The 17,941-nt window shown below is 42.0% G+C and overlaps 1 protein-coding gene across 1 annotated transcript in view; it reads left to right on the plus strand.

Annotated features, from left to right (window-relative positions):
• BABAM2 (BRISC and BRCA1 A complex member 2) overlaps positions 1-17,941 on the plus strand; it is a 448,631-nt gene that overhangs the window by 127,902 nt on the left and 302,788 nt on the right. Inside the window, 1 exon segment of the mRNA XM_049784238.1 lies at positions 12,983-13,177. Within this exon segment, the coding sequence (XP_049640195.1) occupies positions 12,983-13,177 (195 nt within the window).

A 17,941-nucleotide genomic window follows, 5' to 3' on the forward strand; every position in this document is an offset into this window, starting at 1 on the left:
TTCTGATAGTTTGTGTCTTTATTGTCATTTGTTTCCAGGAACCTTTTGATTTCCTTCTTGATTTCATCTCGGACCCACTGGTTATTGAGTATGAGGCTGTTTAACTTCCAGGTGTTAAAGTTTTTCTTCTGAGTCCCTTTGGAATTCACAAATAATTTCAGAGCCTTGTGGTCAGCGAAGGTAGTCTGCAAAATTTCTATCCTCTTGATATTATGGAGGTATGTTTTATGTGCCAGCATGTAGTCTATCCTGGAGAATGTCCCATGTACATTGGAGAAGAATGTGTATCCAGGTTTCTGGGGATGGAGTGTCCTATATATATCCACTAGGCCTCTTTCTTCCATTTCTCTCCTCAGGTCTAGTATATTCTTGTTGGGTTTCAGTCTGGTTGACCTATCCAGTGTTGACAAAGCAGTGTTGAGGTCCCCCACAATTATTGTGTTGTTATTGATATTGTTTTTCAGATTTGTCAACAGTTGTTTTAAATATTTTGCTGACCCCTCATTAGGTGCATATATGTTTAGGAGAGTTATTTCTTCCTGCTCTACATACCCCTTGATTAATATAAAATGTCCATCTTTGTCCCTTACAACCTTCCTGAGTATAAAGTTTGCATTATCTGATATTAGTATGGCCACTCCAGCTTTTTTATGGGTGTTGTTTGCTTGGATAACTTTTCTCCAGCCTTTTATTTTGAGTCTATGTTTGTTCTGACTATTCAGGTGCGTTTCTTGTAGGCAGCAGAAGGTTGGATTGAGTTTTTTGATCCATTTAGCCACTCTGTGTCTCTTAACTGGTGCATTTAGTCCATTGACGTTGAGAGAAAGAATTGTCCTGGGATTTAATGCCATCTTTATATCGAAATTTGGTGTGTCTTTTGGTCAGTCTTGTCTTAGATTATGTCTTTCAGTTTTTCTCTTAAGACTGGTTTTGAGTCTGTAAAGTTTCTGAGTTTTTTTTTGTCTGTGAAACCATGTATTCTTCCGTCAAACCGGAAAGTGAGTTTTGCTGGGTACAGTATTCTAGGTGAAGCATTCATTTCATTCAGTCTTGTCACAATATCCCACCACTGCTTTCTGGCATTTAGTGTTTCTGGTGACAGGTCTGCTGTAAATCTCAAGGATGCTTGCTTGAATGTAATTTCCCCTTTTGATCTTGCTGTTTTCAGAATTCTGTCTCTATCTGTGGGATTTGTCATTGTGACTAGGATGTGTCTTGGGGTAGTTTTTCTTGGGTCTCTTTTGGTTGGTACTCTTCGGGCATGCAGGATTTGATCACATATATTCTTTAGCTCTGGGAGTTTCTCTTTAATGATGTTCTTGACCGTTGATTCTTCCTGGAAATTTTCTTCCTGGGTCTCTGGGACTCCAATGATTCTTAAGTTGTTTCTGTTGATCTTATCATAGACCTCTATTTTCATCTGTTTCCATTCTTTGACTAATTTTTCCATTGTCTGTTCATTTGTTTTAAGTTTTTTTTCCAATCTCTCCTGTTGTATGGAATTGTTATGTATCTCATCTTCCACAGCACCAAGTCTATTCTCAGCTTCTGATACCCTGTCCCAGAGCTTATCCATTTTGTCATTCACTTCGTTTACTGATTTTTTCAGGCCTGTTATTTGACCTGCTATTTCAGTTTGGAGTTTTGTGATTTCTGTCTTCATATTTTCTTGATTCTTATTAGTGTTCTGTTCTATTCTATTCATGGTTTCTTTGAGTTCTTTGAGTATATTCCATATTGCTACTCTAAAGTCCTTATCTGAGAGATTGATTAGTTGGTTGGTCGTTAACTGGTCATCAGAATTGTCATCTTCATTCTCTATGTCTGATGCTGGCCTGCGTTGTTTCCCCATTGTCACACTTGTATTGTGGGTTTTTCTACGTGTTGTGGTGGTATTCATTGGTTATATGATGCAGGCAACACACTTCTCTGGCTCCGCCCTTTCTGGATGGTCCGACTTGCCTCCAAGGTAGGGGAGTCCTCCGTGGATGAAGCCTCACACAGGATCAAATCTTAGGCCCAAGCACGCAGCAGAGAAGACAGAAGAGAAATTCTTGCTTCTGTGATCCAGCACAGTTCTTAGTGTGGTTTTTTCTTCTTGTGATGGTGTTCTTTTTTTTAGAAAGAGCGCACGGCTGCGTAGCAAAGTGGAGCTAAGTGCCTTCTGGAGCCTCTTTTCAGCCCACTCTCAGGAGGTTCAGGCAACAGGATAGCAGAGAGACACACAGAGGCAGCACTCACAGTTTTTCACAGTCGGGCCCCACTGGTCAGGCGTAGTTTTCACTCGCTTGCTGGGCAGCTTCAGAATGCTGTATTTTTGGGGTTCACTTCCCAGGACTCTGAGGAGAGTCACTGGCTCGCTGGGTAGCTTCCGAATGTAGTTTCTTTGGGGTTCGCTTCCCAGGGCTCTGAGGGGAGCTTCTGAGTTCAGGAAAGACAGAGAAGGGTAGGACAGGGCTCCCTTCCGGTGCTCAGTTTCCTCAGAAGAAGCACAGCCGGGTGGAGACTCTGCAGGTAGAGCAATCAGCACTCTGCCTGGAAACCCCCACATGCAGCCATTTCTCACTCACTCACTGGCTCGCTGGGTAGCTTCCGAATGTAGTTTCTTTGGGGTTCACTTCCCAGGGCTCTGAGGAGAGCTTCCAGAGTTCAGGAAAGACAGAGAAGGGTAGGACAGGGCTCCCTTCCGGTGCTCAGTTCCTCAGAAGAAACACAGCCCGGTGGAGACTCTGCAGGTAGAGCAATCAGCACTCTGCCTGAAAACCCCCACATGCAGCCATTTCTCACTCACTCACTGGCTCGCTGGGTAGCTCCCGGATGTAGTTTCTTTGGGGTTCGCTTCCCAGGGCTCTGAGGAGAGCTTCCAGAGTTCAGGAAAGACAGAGAAGAGTAGGACAGGGCTCCCTTCCGGTGCTCAGTTTCCTCAGAAGAAGCACAGCCGGGTGGAGACTCTGCAGGTAGAGCAATCAGCACTCTGCCTGGAAACCCCCACATGCAGCCATTTCTCACTCACTCCGCTTTCAATATTTTCATGTATTGTCTTAGCAAATTATTTTCTAGGCTTTTTTTTTGGTAAATATACTGGCTTCCTGTTATTTCTTTGACTCTTAACAGTTTCAACCACTACTTTAGGATGTTTGCCATTTCGTCCAAATAGAAATGGTTCTTTACACATTTTGGTTGGGGGGGGGGGTGGGTTAGGCAGTTTTTCTCCCTTAGCTTTGCTGTTTCCTTAGATAGTGCCTGAGAAATTGGATCTCTGGATGTATTTAGAATGAATAATTTTTAAGATTCTTGGAAGCAGTCACGTAAGTAGATTTGTTTCTACTCTCAAATGTGTGAATGGTCACCAACTACCTCATCACTTTGCTTCCAAAAGGAATTGGCAAATTTTAGACTTAGACTCTGCTTCTCAAAATTCCCACTCGGTTAGGTGGGGACTGCTGAGAAGAGGGGTCGGCTCCAAGTACATCTACAAATCAGATTCCCAGGAGAGCAAGGGACAGTTGACTGAGAGCAAGCTCAGCAGTCGAGTGATCTGGTTTCTATTAAGGTTCCTCCCTGGGGCCCAGTTGAACTGTTGGTGCTATAGGGTGAGAGCCTCAAAGAGCTGGGGAGGGAGCCCAGAGAGTGCACTGCACTCAGAGCTCAGGAATCACGCCTGGCCTGGCAGGCTTTGAGGACCATACGGGATGCTGGGGATTGAACCCGGGTTGACTGTATGCAAGGCAAGAACCCTAACAACTATGCTGTTTCTCCAGGTTCAGAATTCCTATTGTTTGGCCCCTCTAAAAAGACTGTATATGTGTGTTTGTGTGTATGTGTGTGTGTTTGGGGGTCACACCCAAAAAACAGGTGCTCAAGGCTTGTTCCTGGCACAGTGATCAGGGCTTGGGGACCATATGGGGTGCTTGGAATTTAATCCATGTTGGCTGTGTGTGCCGATTTGTACCCTCCCACCTCCTGCCCTCAGAAGATGCTTTGAGCATTTTCTTTATTTTCTTTGTTTTTGGGTCACACCCGGCAGTGCTCAGGGTTTACTCCTGGCTCTAAGCTCAGAAATCACTCCTAGCAGGCTCGGGGACCATATGGGATGCCGGGATTCGAACCAATGACCTTCTGCATGAAAGGCAAATGCCTTACCTCCATGCTATCTCTCCAGCCCCAGAGAGTTCCCTTTCTCAATTTAAAAATAAAGATTTTTTTAAAACCTTTTTTTTTCCCTTAGAAGATTTTCTGCCCTTCATGGCTAGGCAGTGGTGGATTTAGGTGTATGTGCCAGTTTACGGTTTCCTTTATTCCCCCCAAAGAGAGGAGCCTGGTGCATTTTTTCCCATTTTTTCTTCTTCCACTGATCATTGTGCTTGCCTCTGTCTAAGCTTGTTTCTATGTGACTTTTTGAATCAAACCTTCTTTCAACTAACGGGACACCAATGAATTGTGCAATGCAGGGGGCCCTTGAAAACCATATTCCTCTTGATTTTTTTTTCTCCCTCAGGAAGAGGATTGGCTGGGCTTGTTCAAGTCTGTGGGTCTATGATTTTGTGGGTGACATGTATGGTCAAGTGTGTTTCTGAGAGGAGGCCAAGGATCACAGGGGCCTCCAGCATCCCCAGGTGGGCTCTGCCAGAGAGAGGGACCTGAGACCTCCAGAATTCGCTTTGGAGAGGAATTGGGTTGCCCCATCCAGGAGGTGTTTTCAGGCCCCAGAATGGGGTGAGGGGAGAATGTGGATTTACATGTTCCAGGCTGGCTTTCTTAAGTGTCAGGGAGTTTTTATCCAACCTGTTGGGGTAACTGTCTTCTAAGAGAACTGGCATGATACTTTCCCTGACCCACTCCTTGAATGCCTTGGGAAGTGAATGGGGCTTCCTAATTGCAGCTCATTCTTTTGCTTTTGTCTTTGTTGAAATGTACTTTAGCGTTTCTCTCCTAATGCAGTTTTCATTTCTCACTGCTTTTTAATTCATAAGAATTTGAATTGAATATTTTTAAAGAAAGAATAGAAAGAAGGCAGAAAGGGCAAGTAGCCTCTCCTAAGCAGAATTCCCTCAGTACTTGCCTTTCTTTTTTGGAGGTGTGTGTGTGTGTGTGTGTGTGTGTGTGTGTGTGTGTGTTTTGTTGTTGTTATTTGGCCACACCTGACAGTACTCAGGGCTGGCTCTGTACTAAGGATTACTCCTGGCTGTGCTGGGGATTGAACCCACGTGGGTGGGCCCCTCCCATGGCAGCACCCTCCCTGCTGAATTCTCTCACCAGCCCTCATTCCTCACTTTTGGAACATCTTTTCTATTGTCATTTCATTGTTTATGTTTTTAGTGACCCACACTGCAAGACCACATTTCATGGGGCCAGAGCAATAGTGCAGCGGCAGCCGTTTGCCTTGCACGCAGCTGACCCAAGACGGACCTGGGTTCGATCCCCAGTGTCCCATATGGTTCCCCAAGCCATGAACGATTTCTGAGCGCATAGCCAGGAGTGAGCCCTGAGCGTCACCAGGTGTGCCCCAAAAATACTCCCCAAAAAGAGAACACATTTCACTTTTCTTCTTTCATGAACTACCACCAAATATGTAGATAAACTTGTGACTAGACTTAGAAACTCTGCCCATTTTTTTGGTTAAAATAAGTCCATTTCCTTTTTAAGAAACTTGGGGATTTTCTCTATATATCCTGCTTAGGATCATGGGAAACCCAGGCCTCCTGCATTGCTAGTTCTGTTCTTAACCTATGTGTCAGTGGAAGATGCTGTGATTCAGTGGTAGAGCATGGCTCATGTATGAGGCTCTGTCAGGGTTTCAGTGTCAGTAAAACATACACACACACACACACACACACACACACACACAGTACTGTAAAAGAGTGGCTGAAATCTTTCATGTCTTCTATGTTTTCTCACAGTCTAGGGAAAGTGGTTTAAACCACAAATTACCTAGTTAAAAGTGGTTATGTAGTCATGTTGGTGCTTAACATTTTTTAAAATCTTGTTGTACGTATCTAGACTCTCTTGATAAGTCGATTTTCAGTGAAATCTGTGTTGACCAAAGAGGTCAAATATGTTTTCATATATTGTATTACTATTATTATTTGGTGTTGGGACCATACTCAGCACTGTTCATGGATTACTCCTGGCTCTGCACTCAGGAATCACTCCTGGTGGACTCAGGGGACCAAATGGGGGGCCAGCATTGAGATTAGCCACAAGTTAGCCACAAGCAAGGCAAGAAAATACTCAAAATATTGTCACTCAGCTCCTGGATTCTTTTTTGAATAAATTAATGAGTTTAATAAGAGATTGTTGGCATGTCTTTACTATGCATTTATTAGATTGTGTCACTTTATTTATTTATTTATTGGTTTATTTTTTTGGGCCACACCTTGGCGGTGCTCAGGGGTTACTCCTGGCTCTGAACTCAGAAATTGTTCCTGGCTAGGGGGACCATATGGTATGCTGAGGGATTGAACCTCTATCTGTCCTGGGTCAGCGTGTGCAAAGCAAACGTCCTACCACTGTGCTACCACTTTGGTCCATGTGTCACTTGAAATGAAGTTGACTTGGTCAAAGTTTTTGCCAGTATGTATGCCCTCTAATGTGTGTTATACACATTATTCAATTACTGAGGATTGAACCCATTGTGTCTCAAGTCAGTTTCACTACCACAACTTAAGAAAAAAAAACTTCTGGGGCCAAGGAGAGCTGGGCCAAAAGGTTTGTGTGTTTTGCATGCAAAAAGCCTGAACCAGAATTGACTCCTGAGCATTGTGCTGGAGTAGGCCCTGAGCATTCCCCCTCAACCTCAATTTAAAAAAAAAATCTGTTGTGTTAGGCTTGCTTTTTTTTTTGTTTTTTGTTTTTGTTTGTTTTTTTTGGGTCACACTGGCAGCACTCAGAGGTTACTCCTGGCTCTAAGCTCAGAAATCGCTCCTGGCAGGCTCGGGGGGACCTTATGTAATGCCAGATTCGAACCACTGTCCTTTTGCATGCAAGGCAAACGCCCCACCTCCATGCTATCTCTCTGGGCCCCTAGGCTTGCATATTTTGAAACAACCTAAACCTAAAAGAAATGGTAGAAAGTACACATTGAGATACTTCTAAAGCTTTTTAAGTTTTGGACTGACCAGAGAACTGAAAGGGATTGTTGATGACGAAATATATGATGCTATGTATTTTTCTGTTAGTTTTTAATTAGTTTTTAAATTATTTTTAGTAAAGGAAGTGCATCACACCTTGCATGAGAAGATCATTTGATTGCTATTCTGGTTTGCTGTAGTCGTTGGTACTTGGCATGTGACCCTCAGTAGCTTAAAGGGACTTTTATGTCTCTTGAGAAGAAGTTTGGCAATGAAGATTTTGCGGAAACTATGACAACTGTGCTCTCTATTTTTTTTTACTTGTACATTAATATCTTGCCTTTCCTATAAATAAAAAAATCTTTAGTGCTTTTTAAAAAGCATTTAGTGATTTTTCCTCATCCCTGGAAATGAACCCACTCAAGTAGAGCAAAGTAATTAATATCTATCTTCTGGAAGGATAATGTGGATGGGCAATAGCTTATTTATGTTTCATATTATGCATATGAAACAGCAGCCTTTTGATAGATGAACTCTGTGCCTATCTCAGAAAGTCAGTACTTTCTAACCAACCAATATATGATGGTACAGTTTCACTTGGGAGTAAAACATTCAAAATATAGCACAGAGGGCATAGAATTTAGTATGAAAAAAACGAAATGTTTCTCATTTCAGGTTCACACAGTAACTACCCTTTAACATTTGTTGAGGTTTTTGTTTTTGTTTTTTGGCTTTTTGGTCACACCTGGCAGCGCCCAGGGACTACTCCTGGCTCTACACTCAGAAATCACTCCTGGCAGGCTTGGGAGACCCTATGAGATTTCGAACCACCAAACTTCTGCATGCAAGGCAAATGCCCTACCTCCGTGCTTTCTCCCTGGCCCCATCATTTGTTGAGTTTTGGCAGAATATCGAAGAAGAATATACGACGTTTATTTGAAAAGGTCTTAAATTTCTTTTCCTTCTCCTTTCTAAGTCCTCGTAAGAGTGAGGCTGAATTAGAACACCACATTGCCTGCTACATGGAAAGCAAAAGCAGCTGAGAATCCAGCTCTCTCAGTAAAAGCCAAATATTAAAGAGACTTACAGTAATGTAAAAACCAATGCTAGGCTTCTTACTTTATTTTTGACAATAATGACCATTTCATTAAAAATGTTTTTAGGTTAAGCCTGTGGTAGGTTAATTTTTAAATAAACGTTTAAACTTTTTTTTTCAGTTTTAGTTTTAGTAAATTTAGTAAATTTAATTCTCATGCTCATCTAAACAAGTTCCTTGAGACTCTCTGTACCAATTAAGACCCAAACACGTAAGAGATCTGAGCCTGTGCTTGAGCAGGAATGTGGAGCCAAATTGCTTACATTCCAAATGTAGCTTGATGTGGGGAAGGAGGGAGTTGGGGGGCGGGCATTGGTGGTGGGGAGGTTTGCACTGGTGAAGGGGGGGGGGGCGTTCTTTTTATGACTGAAACCCAACCACAATCATGTTTGTAATCATGTTGTTTAAATAAAGATATTATTTGTTGTTTAACAGCCTTTGACCTTGGAGCAAGGATATTGATCTATTTTTCTTTTTTTACTTGTTTTCTCACCTATAAAATGGAATAATATCACAGCACATAGTGATTGCTCTGGCTTCAGATGGATGACATGTCAACTTACCATGTTGACCACTGGAGCTCTTGGGTATAAAAATCTTGCGTTTAACAGCTCGAGTTTGTATATCGCTGCAGGCAGGCAGCAATCGCAGCAGGGGACCTTAGAAGCAGGACAAGAGGGCAGGAGAGATAACATGGAAGTAGGGCATTTGCCTTGCATGCAGAAAGATGGTGGTTTGAATCCTGGCATTCCATATGGCCCCCTGAGCCTGCCAGGAGCGATTTTTGAGTGTAGAGCCAGGAGTAAACCCCTAAGCGCTGCAGGGTGGGACCCAAAAACCAAAATCAAAAAAAAAAAAAAAAGAAGCAGGGCAAGAAAGGGTACTTACCTTGGTTTAATATATATTATATGCCCTTGCCCCTTAGTAATTGAAACTTTCTGATTGGTTTCATGGTAAGTAGACATCTGATTGGAAGAGTTAAGTTAGTTGCATATGCAAATAGGGGGGTTGATTGTGGGAGGTCCATGAGATTATGCATGCCCTTAGATGGGCATATAAGATGACCTCATCTGCCTGTATGCTAACAAGACCTAGAGGATTACAAATCAGGTTGCACTTATCCTCAAATGCACAAGTAAAGTGATCTCACCTATACTCCTGTAAATGAGATCTGCAGGATAACTATGTGTATGCAAATTTGTGTGTGAAATTTGATCTATGGGGGCTTTGGTCCCTCCCTGTCCACTTCCTCGTGATAATAATAAAATTTCTAAGGTTGTCATGAAGAGGGACTTGAGTATGTGAAAAGTTATTAGAATTTACACAGTATTCTGCGAACTGGATAATTTCCATCCCTTGAACATTTGTGATGATTTATTAGCTTTTCATTAAAATAAGGGCTTATTTCTAGATTTTTGAGATTGGCTATTTGGGGGTTTTTACAAGTTTTGTTATCAGTAAAACACTTGATAGTCTCAGAATCTTCTTTTACTCTTTTTTCTTCTATGTCTATGTTTTCAACCGTTGCCACTCATTAGAATCACCTGTGGAGCTTAATAAAAATATACAAAGCATAGAGTTCATAAGACGTAACACCAAATCTCCAGTTAAACCAGAATCTGGGCTTACACATCAGTATTTTTTAGGGTTTCAGGTGAAGTTTATTACTTTGAAGCTTGGAGATTGCTTTACCTTCCTGTGTTCCCCAAATAGTAGCCGATTTCTTCCTTACACCCCTTAATTTATAATGCCTGGAGGGGTGGGAAGTAAATACTGCCTTGCTTTTCATGGCTGCAGCAAAGGAAATTATTTTCCTGTTTTTCCTAACCCCTCAGTTTTGAAATTCTTGCTGTCACAGTAAAGGACTCACTGCTCTCCTCCTTCCTGGGTTAATACATTATTAATTAGATACCTCAAAGACTCAGCCCATGGAGTTTTGATCTTCTCAGCATTACTGTTCTTGTCTTGATCCCAGATCCCAGGCAACAAGTTTTACAAGAATGTCCCTTCCAACATGCTGGTCTCCCAGTCCCTGACCTGCTTTCCTCCAGCACTTTCTTCCCCTTGCTCTGCCTTACCTCCACCAAGGTATGCTTCTGTTGGTGTGCCATGCTGTGCCAGCTTACGTTTTCACTCAGCTCAATTACAATTCTGTCATCACACCTTCATAGGTGTTTCTGCTTCCTTGGGTTAGAATCTCAACTCCACCTAATTTCTGTCAACCAGAACCTATAGTCCCTTTCATCTCCCTTTCACTGACTCTCACTCACTTCCCTAGGGCCTTAGCTTTTTCCTGGCCTCTATACGCCATAATTACGATCATTCTCTTAAAAATCCTGCTAAGATCTATTAGTGCCTCTTTTTCTTTCTGTTGTACTTTCCTTGCAAAGTCTCAACTGTGTAATCTAAATTCCCTCTATTGCGCTCAGACAATGGAATTTATAGTCATTCATTGGCCTCACACAGAAATCATAGGAAGGAGGATGGGCCAAAGAGACCGAGGGATTATGGGAAAGATCACCAGCACTTTAGTGGTGGGTGTGGAATAGTGACTTTATATGCCAAAAGCATAAATATCAATACTATTGCAAACAACGCTTCTTCAGTACAAATATCCTGTTTTGGGGTGGTCACTCCTGGCAGGCTGGGGAGACCACATGGAATGCTGGGAATCGAACAGGGATCTGTCCTGTGTTGTCTGTATGTAAGGCAAATGCCTTACTGCTGTGCTATTTCTCTGGATCTCCCAATACAAATATTTTACCTCTGACCACAGTGGGGCTTTTCACTTCCTTCTGGTCACCTTTGAATGCTTGGTGCTAGCTGCCTGCAATTTCTTTCTACCTTTTATTCTCTTTCATCCCAGACAGTCCTGCTTTTCTTTTACTTCAGTAGCATTTGTCGACCTGCTGTTACTGGGCCCATTGGTCTGGGCCCCAAAGACCTTGTCTTGTTCTTCTAAACACCCTTTGCTGTTGGTGATCACTTTTTTGTTCCTTGAAGCTTCATGCTTCGCTAGGCTCCTGTGTTACTTGTTCTTGTTTTTCTTAGTAGCAGATATTATTGTGTGGTGTATAATATTGCTTGTTAGTTTTTCATTTTGATTCACTAAATTTTTTTTCCAAATTTTTAGCATAAGAACTTGGCCTTTGGGCTTTGTTGAGAATTGTGTTCCAGACATTATAAGATTCTTTTTTTTTTTAAATTATTGATTGATTGATTGATTGATTGATTGGTTTCTGGGCCACATCCAGCGGAGCTCAGGGGTTCTCCTGGCTCTGCACTCAGAAATCATCCCTGGCAGGCTGGGGCCCGTATGGGATGCCGGTATCGAACCGGGTCCCTCCCAGGTCCTCCTCATGCAAGGCAAATGCTCTACTGCTGTGCTATCTCTCCGGCCCCATAAGATTCTTGGTAAATACTTTTGGAGTGATATGAGCTTTCAAGGACTCTGTAATTAATCATATCTTCTCATGCTTAGCTTCACTTCTGGTTTTGTATCACAACCATTTTTTCTCTTTTTCCCTGAGCGTTGCATTTCCTAATTGTACTTCTCAGTTCCTATTCTCTTCCACCCCTGCCTGAATCATCACCATTTATATCTCCACAGAGTACTGGTGTTTATATCTGGTATTATAGATGCAGAGGTTCTGTGGCTCTGGTCAAATAAATCAGAATATAATCCTAAGTGTAGGTGCTGTTGAAAAAAAATCAAATTGTGAAAGAAAAAATTAGTCTTTTAGAGCTAAAAGTTTTAGTCTCTGCTAATATTTAGGTTTCCTCTTTTGGGCCACACTTGGCAGTGCTAAGGGGTTGCTCCTGGCTCTGCACTCAGAAATCACTCCTGGCAGGCTTGGGGGACCATATAGGACACTAGGGATTGAATCCAGTTCTGTCTCAGGTTAGCCTTATACAAGGCAAATGCCCTGCTGCTGTGCTATCTCTCCAGTTACAGGTTTCCTCTTTTAATGCAGTTTTGCTTTACACTTTACTTTTTCGGCATGCTCATTATGGAATTCCCTTTTCATTTTCTGCATGGAGTTTTAGAACACAGGAGAAAGCATCAAAACCAAGGCTCTTCCAAATTCAGCTTTCGGTTATTCTCTGAAAATAGTCTCTTGTTCACTCTTGATTCCAGAGTATAGTGTGAGGAGAAGGGAAGTAATAAGAATGGAGGGAGAGAAAGATGTGAAACAATGGGGGGCAAGGGTCAAGGGGATTCTGGTACATCAGTGGTTTTAGGGAAGGACAGAACTAAATATCCAAACCACAGAGTCAATAACCCTGAAATCTCGAGACCCAAACTTTAACAACCAAACTGAAAAAGGTACCTGTTAAGATGGCAGGCTGGGAGGGTTGTCTATGGAATGGACACTGGGAGGAAACTTGGGTGGAGGGAGGTTGACACCAGTGGTGTCCTGGTGGAACATTGTATATCTAAAACTCAATTATGAATAACTTTATAACTCACAATGCTTTAAATAAAAATATTTGACAAAAGATAGTGTCTTTCTAGATTTTTGGGACTCTTTTTTATTTTTTGTGGCCCCTTGTCGATGCACTTAAGTCATACCCCATGTTTGCATGTATTTCTTTTTTTTTTTTTTTTTTTGGTCTTATTTTTGGGGAGGGTGATGCTTAGGGGTTACTCCTGGCTATATGCACAGGAAGTAATGGCATGAAGTGAATTGAACCACCATCAGTCCTTAGTCAGCTGCGTGTAAAGCAAACGCCCTACCACTGTGCTATCTCTCTAGCCCTCCATGTTTGTATGTAAACTCATTCAAGTCACACCTTCTCTTTTTGGCTTCTCCAGAACCTGGCTTCTTGGAACCCATCAAATCCCGAATGCCTCTTGCTGGTGGTGAAGGAGCTAGTACAACAGTACCACCAGTTTCAGTGCAGCCGCCTCCGTGAGAGCTCGCGCCTCATGTTTGAGTACCAGACATTACTGGAGGAACCGCAGTATGGAGAGAACATGGAAATCTATGCTGGCAAGAAAAACAACTGGGTAAGGCTTTTCAGGAGACTTCAAGCACATTCAGTTGGTCAGGAGTAATGCAGTCTCAGTATCTCTGGTTCTATTATCTCTAGTTGCAACGAACTCATCATTTCTCTTTTCTTCTTTTTTCTTTTTTTTTTGTTTTTGGTTTTTGGGTCACACCGGCCTTGCTCAGGGGTCACCCCTGGCTCTGCACTCAGAAATCACTCCTGGCAGGCTCGGGGGACCATATAGGATGCCAGGATTCGAACCATCGTTGGTCCTGGGTTGGCCGCTTGCAAAGCAAATGCCTTACTGCTGTGCTATCGCTCTGGTCCTGAACTAATCATTTCTATGTGGTCGTGTTGCTTGCCAGAGTTCTGGTCCCTCATTTAGAACTGGAAAGAATATTAAAGCTTATTTGATCCCTCTTACTTCTGATTGGGAGCTTGGGGGAGGGATGAGGACCACCTTGTGAGTTGAAGAATTTTTTTTCATGCTCTAAAGGGAGATTACTTCTATAGAGCCTTCTACAAGCTCTTGATGTAACTTTTTTACATGTGTGATCCTTTAAAATTAGGGTTAGATCATCTCCTTCTATCCAGAGCTTTTGCACTCCTCTCTGTCCCCATCACTCCCGAGTAAAAGCCAGAGTCCATTCAAAGACATAAAAGTACTCTATATCATGTCATCCTCTGTCCTCCATCCATCCCTGCTTCTGTCTCACTCCCTCCTGCCTTCCTGGCTAATCTACTGCAACCTCACTGGTACATCAGCTGCACTGTGGAGACACTGATAGTTCTCCCAGGGTCTTCAAATAAGGATTTTAGTTGTCTGGCCTACTTTTCCTTGATATTTAGAGGACCGATGCATTTCAAATCATCATATCATCAAGTGAAAATCACAATTTTATTCACATACCATATTCTCAATGTTGAATGTGGTAACATTCCTGATTTTAAAAACCACATTGTAAAAGATAAAATTTAGGGGATGGAGAGATTGTACAGGGGGTACAGTGCTTGTCTTGTATGCAATTGACCCTGATTTGATCCCCAGCACCCCATCTGGTCCTTTAGCATCTATTAGAATGATCCCTGTGTGCAGAGCTAGGATAAAGCCCTGAGCACAGCTAGGTGCGGCCCATTGGACCCCCCACCATATGATTTATATACTATAAATTCACCTCTATTTAGTGAATACTTGAATAATTTTTAATAAATTTGCATGTTGAGCCAAGTCATCACCACGATCCATTTTAAGAATGTTCCAGCCTTTAATGAGTGGTTTTTAGTTTTTGTTTATTATTTTTGATGTTAATTAAATTAATTAATTAATTAAATGTATTTTATCTTTTGTTTAACCATGTTTAGTAAGGTACTATTAATTATACTCCCTTATACATCATTCCAATACCAGCCCCATTCCCATTCACTAAGATGTCTTTTACAGTCAAGTGTCTTCCTGCTACCTGCCCCAGGCAGCTACAGAGGTACTTTGTGTGGGTGATCTTTTCTGGCTGTTTTTTTGTTTGTTTGTTTGTTTTTGGTGTTTTTTTTCTTCTTTCTTTCTTTCTTCTTTCTTTCTTTCTTTCTTTCTTTCTTTCTTCTTTCTTCTTTCTTCTTTCTTTCTTTCTTTCTTTCTTTCTTTCTTTCTTTCTTTCTTTCTTTCTTTCTCTTCTCTCTCTCTCTCTCTCTCTCTTCTCTTCTTTCTCTCTTTCTTCTTTCTTTCTTTCTTTCTTTCTTTTCTTTCTTTCTTTCTTTCTTTTTCTTTCTTTCTTTCTTTCTTTCTTTCTTTCTTTCTTTCTTTTTGTTTTTTTTGGCTACACCAGGTGAATCTTAGGTGTTACTCCTGACTATGCGCTCAGAAATCACTCCTGGCTTGGGGGACCATATGAGATGCTGCGGATAGAACCCAGGTCCATCCTGCGTCAGCTGCATGCAAGGCATGCCCTACCACTGTGCTATCGCTCTGGCCCTCTTTCTGACTATTTTTAATAACAGAATCACACAGTATGTGGTTTCTTCAAGACTCACTTTTCCGACTAGCATTGCTATATTGCAGGATATTTTAGAACTTTGATTATTTGTAGCCAAATAATATTTCATTAGATTGATGTAGTCTCCAGTTGGTGGATATCTGGATTACAAGATACCACTGCAAACCATGTATGTCTTATGTATTGGTAATCCTCCCTTTAAATTTGTAGTTCACACACCCTCTTTTATACTACTTTATACTTATTATGTTTTTTTTTTTATTTTTATTTTTTTAGCCAAATTTGCAGCATTCAGGACTTAGTCTATGATCAGGACTCAATCCTGGTTCAATTCTGAGAAGGCACTGGGTTAGCCAGGTGTGAGAAAAGCACCCTCCCTGCTATACTATCCTTCCAGCACCTTTTATCTACAGTTAAAAGAACACACACACACCATAAAAAAAAAAAAAACACCAGATAATTAACATATTGTATGAGTTACATGGCACTTCTTCGAGTACTCACTATAGAGTTCAGAGGCGACAGAGCACAACATGGAAGTGCTTGTCTGGAATCTGTAGGCTCTCTCTGCTCCTGGGTCCCTTACAGGGGCTGCCTAAAGGATTGGCTCGGGCTCTGGTCATCTTGAAGCTCTCCTGGACATGCTCCCTTCTCGGTGCACCCAGGTGGCTTGTGAGACGATTCACTTCCTTGTGGGTGGTTGAACGGAAGGTTTTCATTCAGGGCTGACTGGTGAACTGGGCCCATCCCCAGCTCTTTGCCTCTTCACAGGCCTCTCCCCAAGGTGACCTATACAGTGCCACTGGCTTCACCAGAGCAAGCAATAGGAGAGAGGACCATAAGTGAACAAGAGGGAAGTCAGTCTTCATAAGCAGCCTCCAGAAGTGTCTTTTCTCATTTCTGCTTACTCTGTCCAGCTCTCCCTCCCTCCCTCCTTCCTTCCCTCTTGCTTTCTCACTCACTACTCACTCATTCACTCACTTATTCATTCATTCACTCACTCATTCACTCATTCACTCACTCATTCACTTACACACACACACTCATTCACTCATTCACACTCTCATTCACACACACACACACACACACACACACACACACACACAGCAGAGTTACATTGGAAGTAGAGTTCCAGGAAACCCTTTTGAAGCAGCTGCTCACCTGCTCTGCTGGTCACTCATCTCTTCCCCATGGAAATATGGAACACCTGTGAAGTAGGCATCTTTGCTCTCTCCACAGACTCCTCATATACACCAAGGACAGTGCCTGCTACATCGTTGATGTTCCATAGACATTTCTTGAATGAATAATAAGCTGAAGTTTTGATTTCTGTATTAATTCCTCTAGGATTCATCGAGTCTTCCCTTTTCTCTTTCTCTTTCCTTCCCTTTCCTCTATTGGTATTATTGTTGAGGTTCCCAGGCTGTGCTGCTCCCAGAGGACTTGTACCAGGGTATGGTCTTCTCCACTGCCCTGATGCTCCTGGGGTGCTCCTCCTGGCTTTGTGCAATGGGGACCTTCCTGGGGGTGGAAGGGCCAAAGGGATGGGTTTTGAGGTACCATTGATGGAGGTCAGAAATCATGGATATAAAACTTATGCCGTAGCCCCAGGAGCTTTCTCTGTCTTGATTTTTTTTTTGCTTGTTTGTTTGTTTTTGGGTCACATCCGGCATTGCTCAGGGGTTACTCCTGGCTCTGTGCTCAGAAATCACTCCTGGCAGGCACTGGGTACCATATGGGGTGCTGGGATTCGAACCAGAGTCCATCCTGAATCAGCTGCATGCAAGGCTAATGCCCTACTGCTGTGCTATCTCTCTGACCACTCTGTCTTGTTTTTAAAAACTTTTTCTTAAAGGTTATGATTTTGTTAATAGAGATTTTATTTTTGCTGCAAATTAATTTTGTTTGAGGCTTTTATAAAGGGAAATGGTTTGTTTTATATTTCATTATGGTAAAGGGCACAGAGAACTGAATTTAGGATGCGAATCATTTTTGAACACACAAAGTGGTGTTAAGAATATTTATGGCTTTTAAGAGGGATGTCACTCAGTGGTAGATCACTTCCCTTGCATGTGGAAGGCTTGGGATCGATTCTTGGCACTGTAGAATAAAAAAGAAAAGAAAAGAAAGGAAAAGAAAAGAAAAAAAGTCTTATTACAGAATATTTACAGCTTTGTAGACCTGAGATCTCTAAAATAGGACATCTTACAGAGCTGAAACCGTGTTTATTGGACACTAATTCTACCCTTCTCCCAGCCTTTGGCATGTCCTTCCAGTTTGGTTTTTGTGATCTTGATTCCATTGATAACTCATTTAGGTCATTCTTCCTTTGTAGATGCCCGATCACGTCGCACAGGCTTTGTAGTCAAGCTGTAGCTGTGTCAGGAGTCCCTTCCTTTTCAAGGTTCTATTTGCTTTCAAGGTTGTATGTAAAGACACTTGGTTATCTTATCTGTGGATGGGTGTTTGGCTGCTTCTGCCTCGTTGTTATGAATAACGTTGCCCACACCATACTGTCAATGCTGTTATGATATCCTGCTTTGAGTTCTGGTGGGTCTAAAAAGTTGGTGTTGCTACACCATATTACTAATTATTATTATTTTTTGATGACCTTCCACACTTCATTCCATTCCACAGTGACTATATCATTTTACATTCTACTCTTGGTGGTTAGTGACCTGTTTTGAAACTTTTTTATGGATAGTAAGGAAACATACCGTCCATTAAAGTGTGTTTGGAAATCCTCATGCATAGCAAGGAGAAGTTGATTAAAATTAATTTATTCTATATCTCTG

The sequence above is a fragment of the Suncus etruscus genome, chromosome 12 (genome assembly GCF_024139225.1).
Source record: "Suncus etruscus isolate mSunEtr1 chromosome 12, mSunEtr1.pri.cur, whole genome shotgun sequence".
Classification (NCBI taxonomy): Eukaryota; Metazoa; Chordata; class Mammalia; order Eulipotyphla; family Soricidae; genus Suncus; species Suncus etruscus.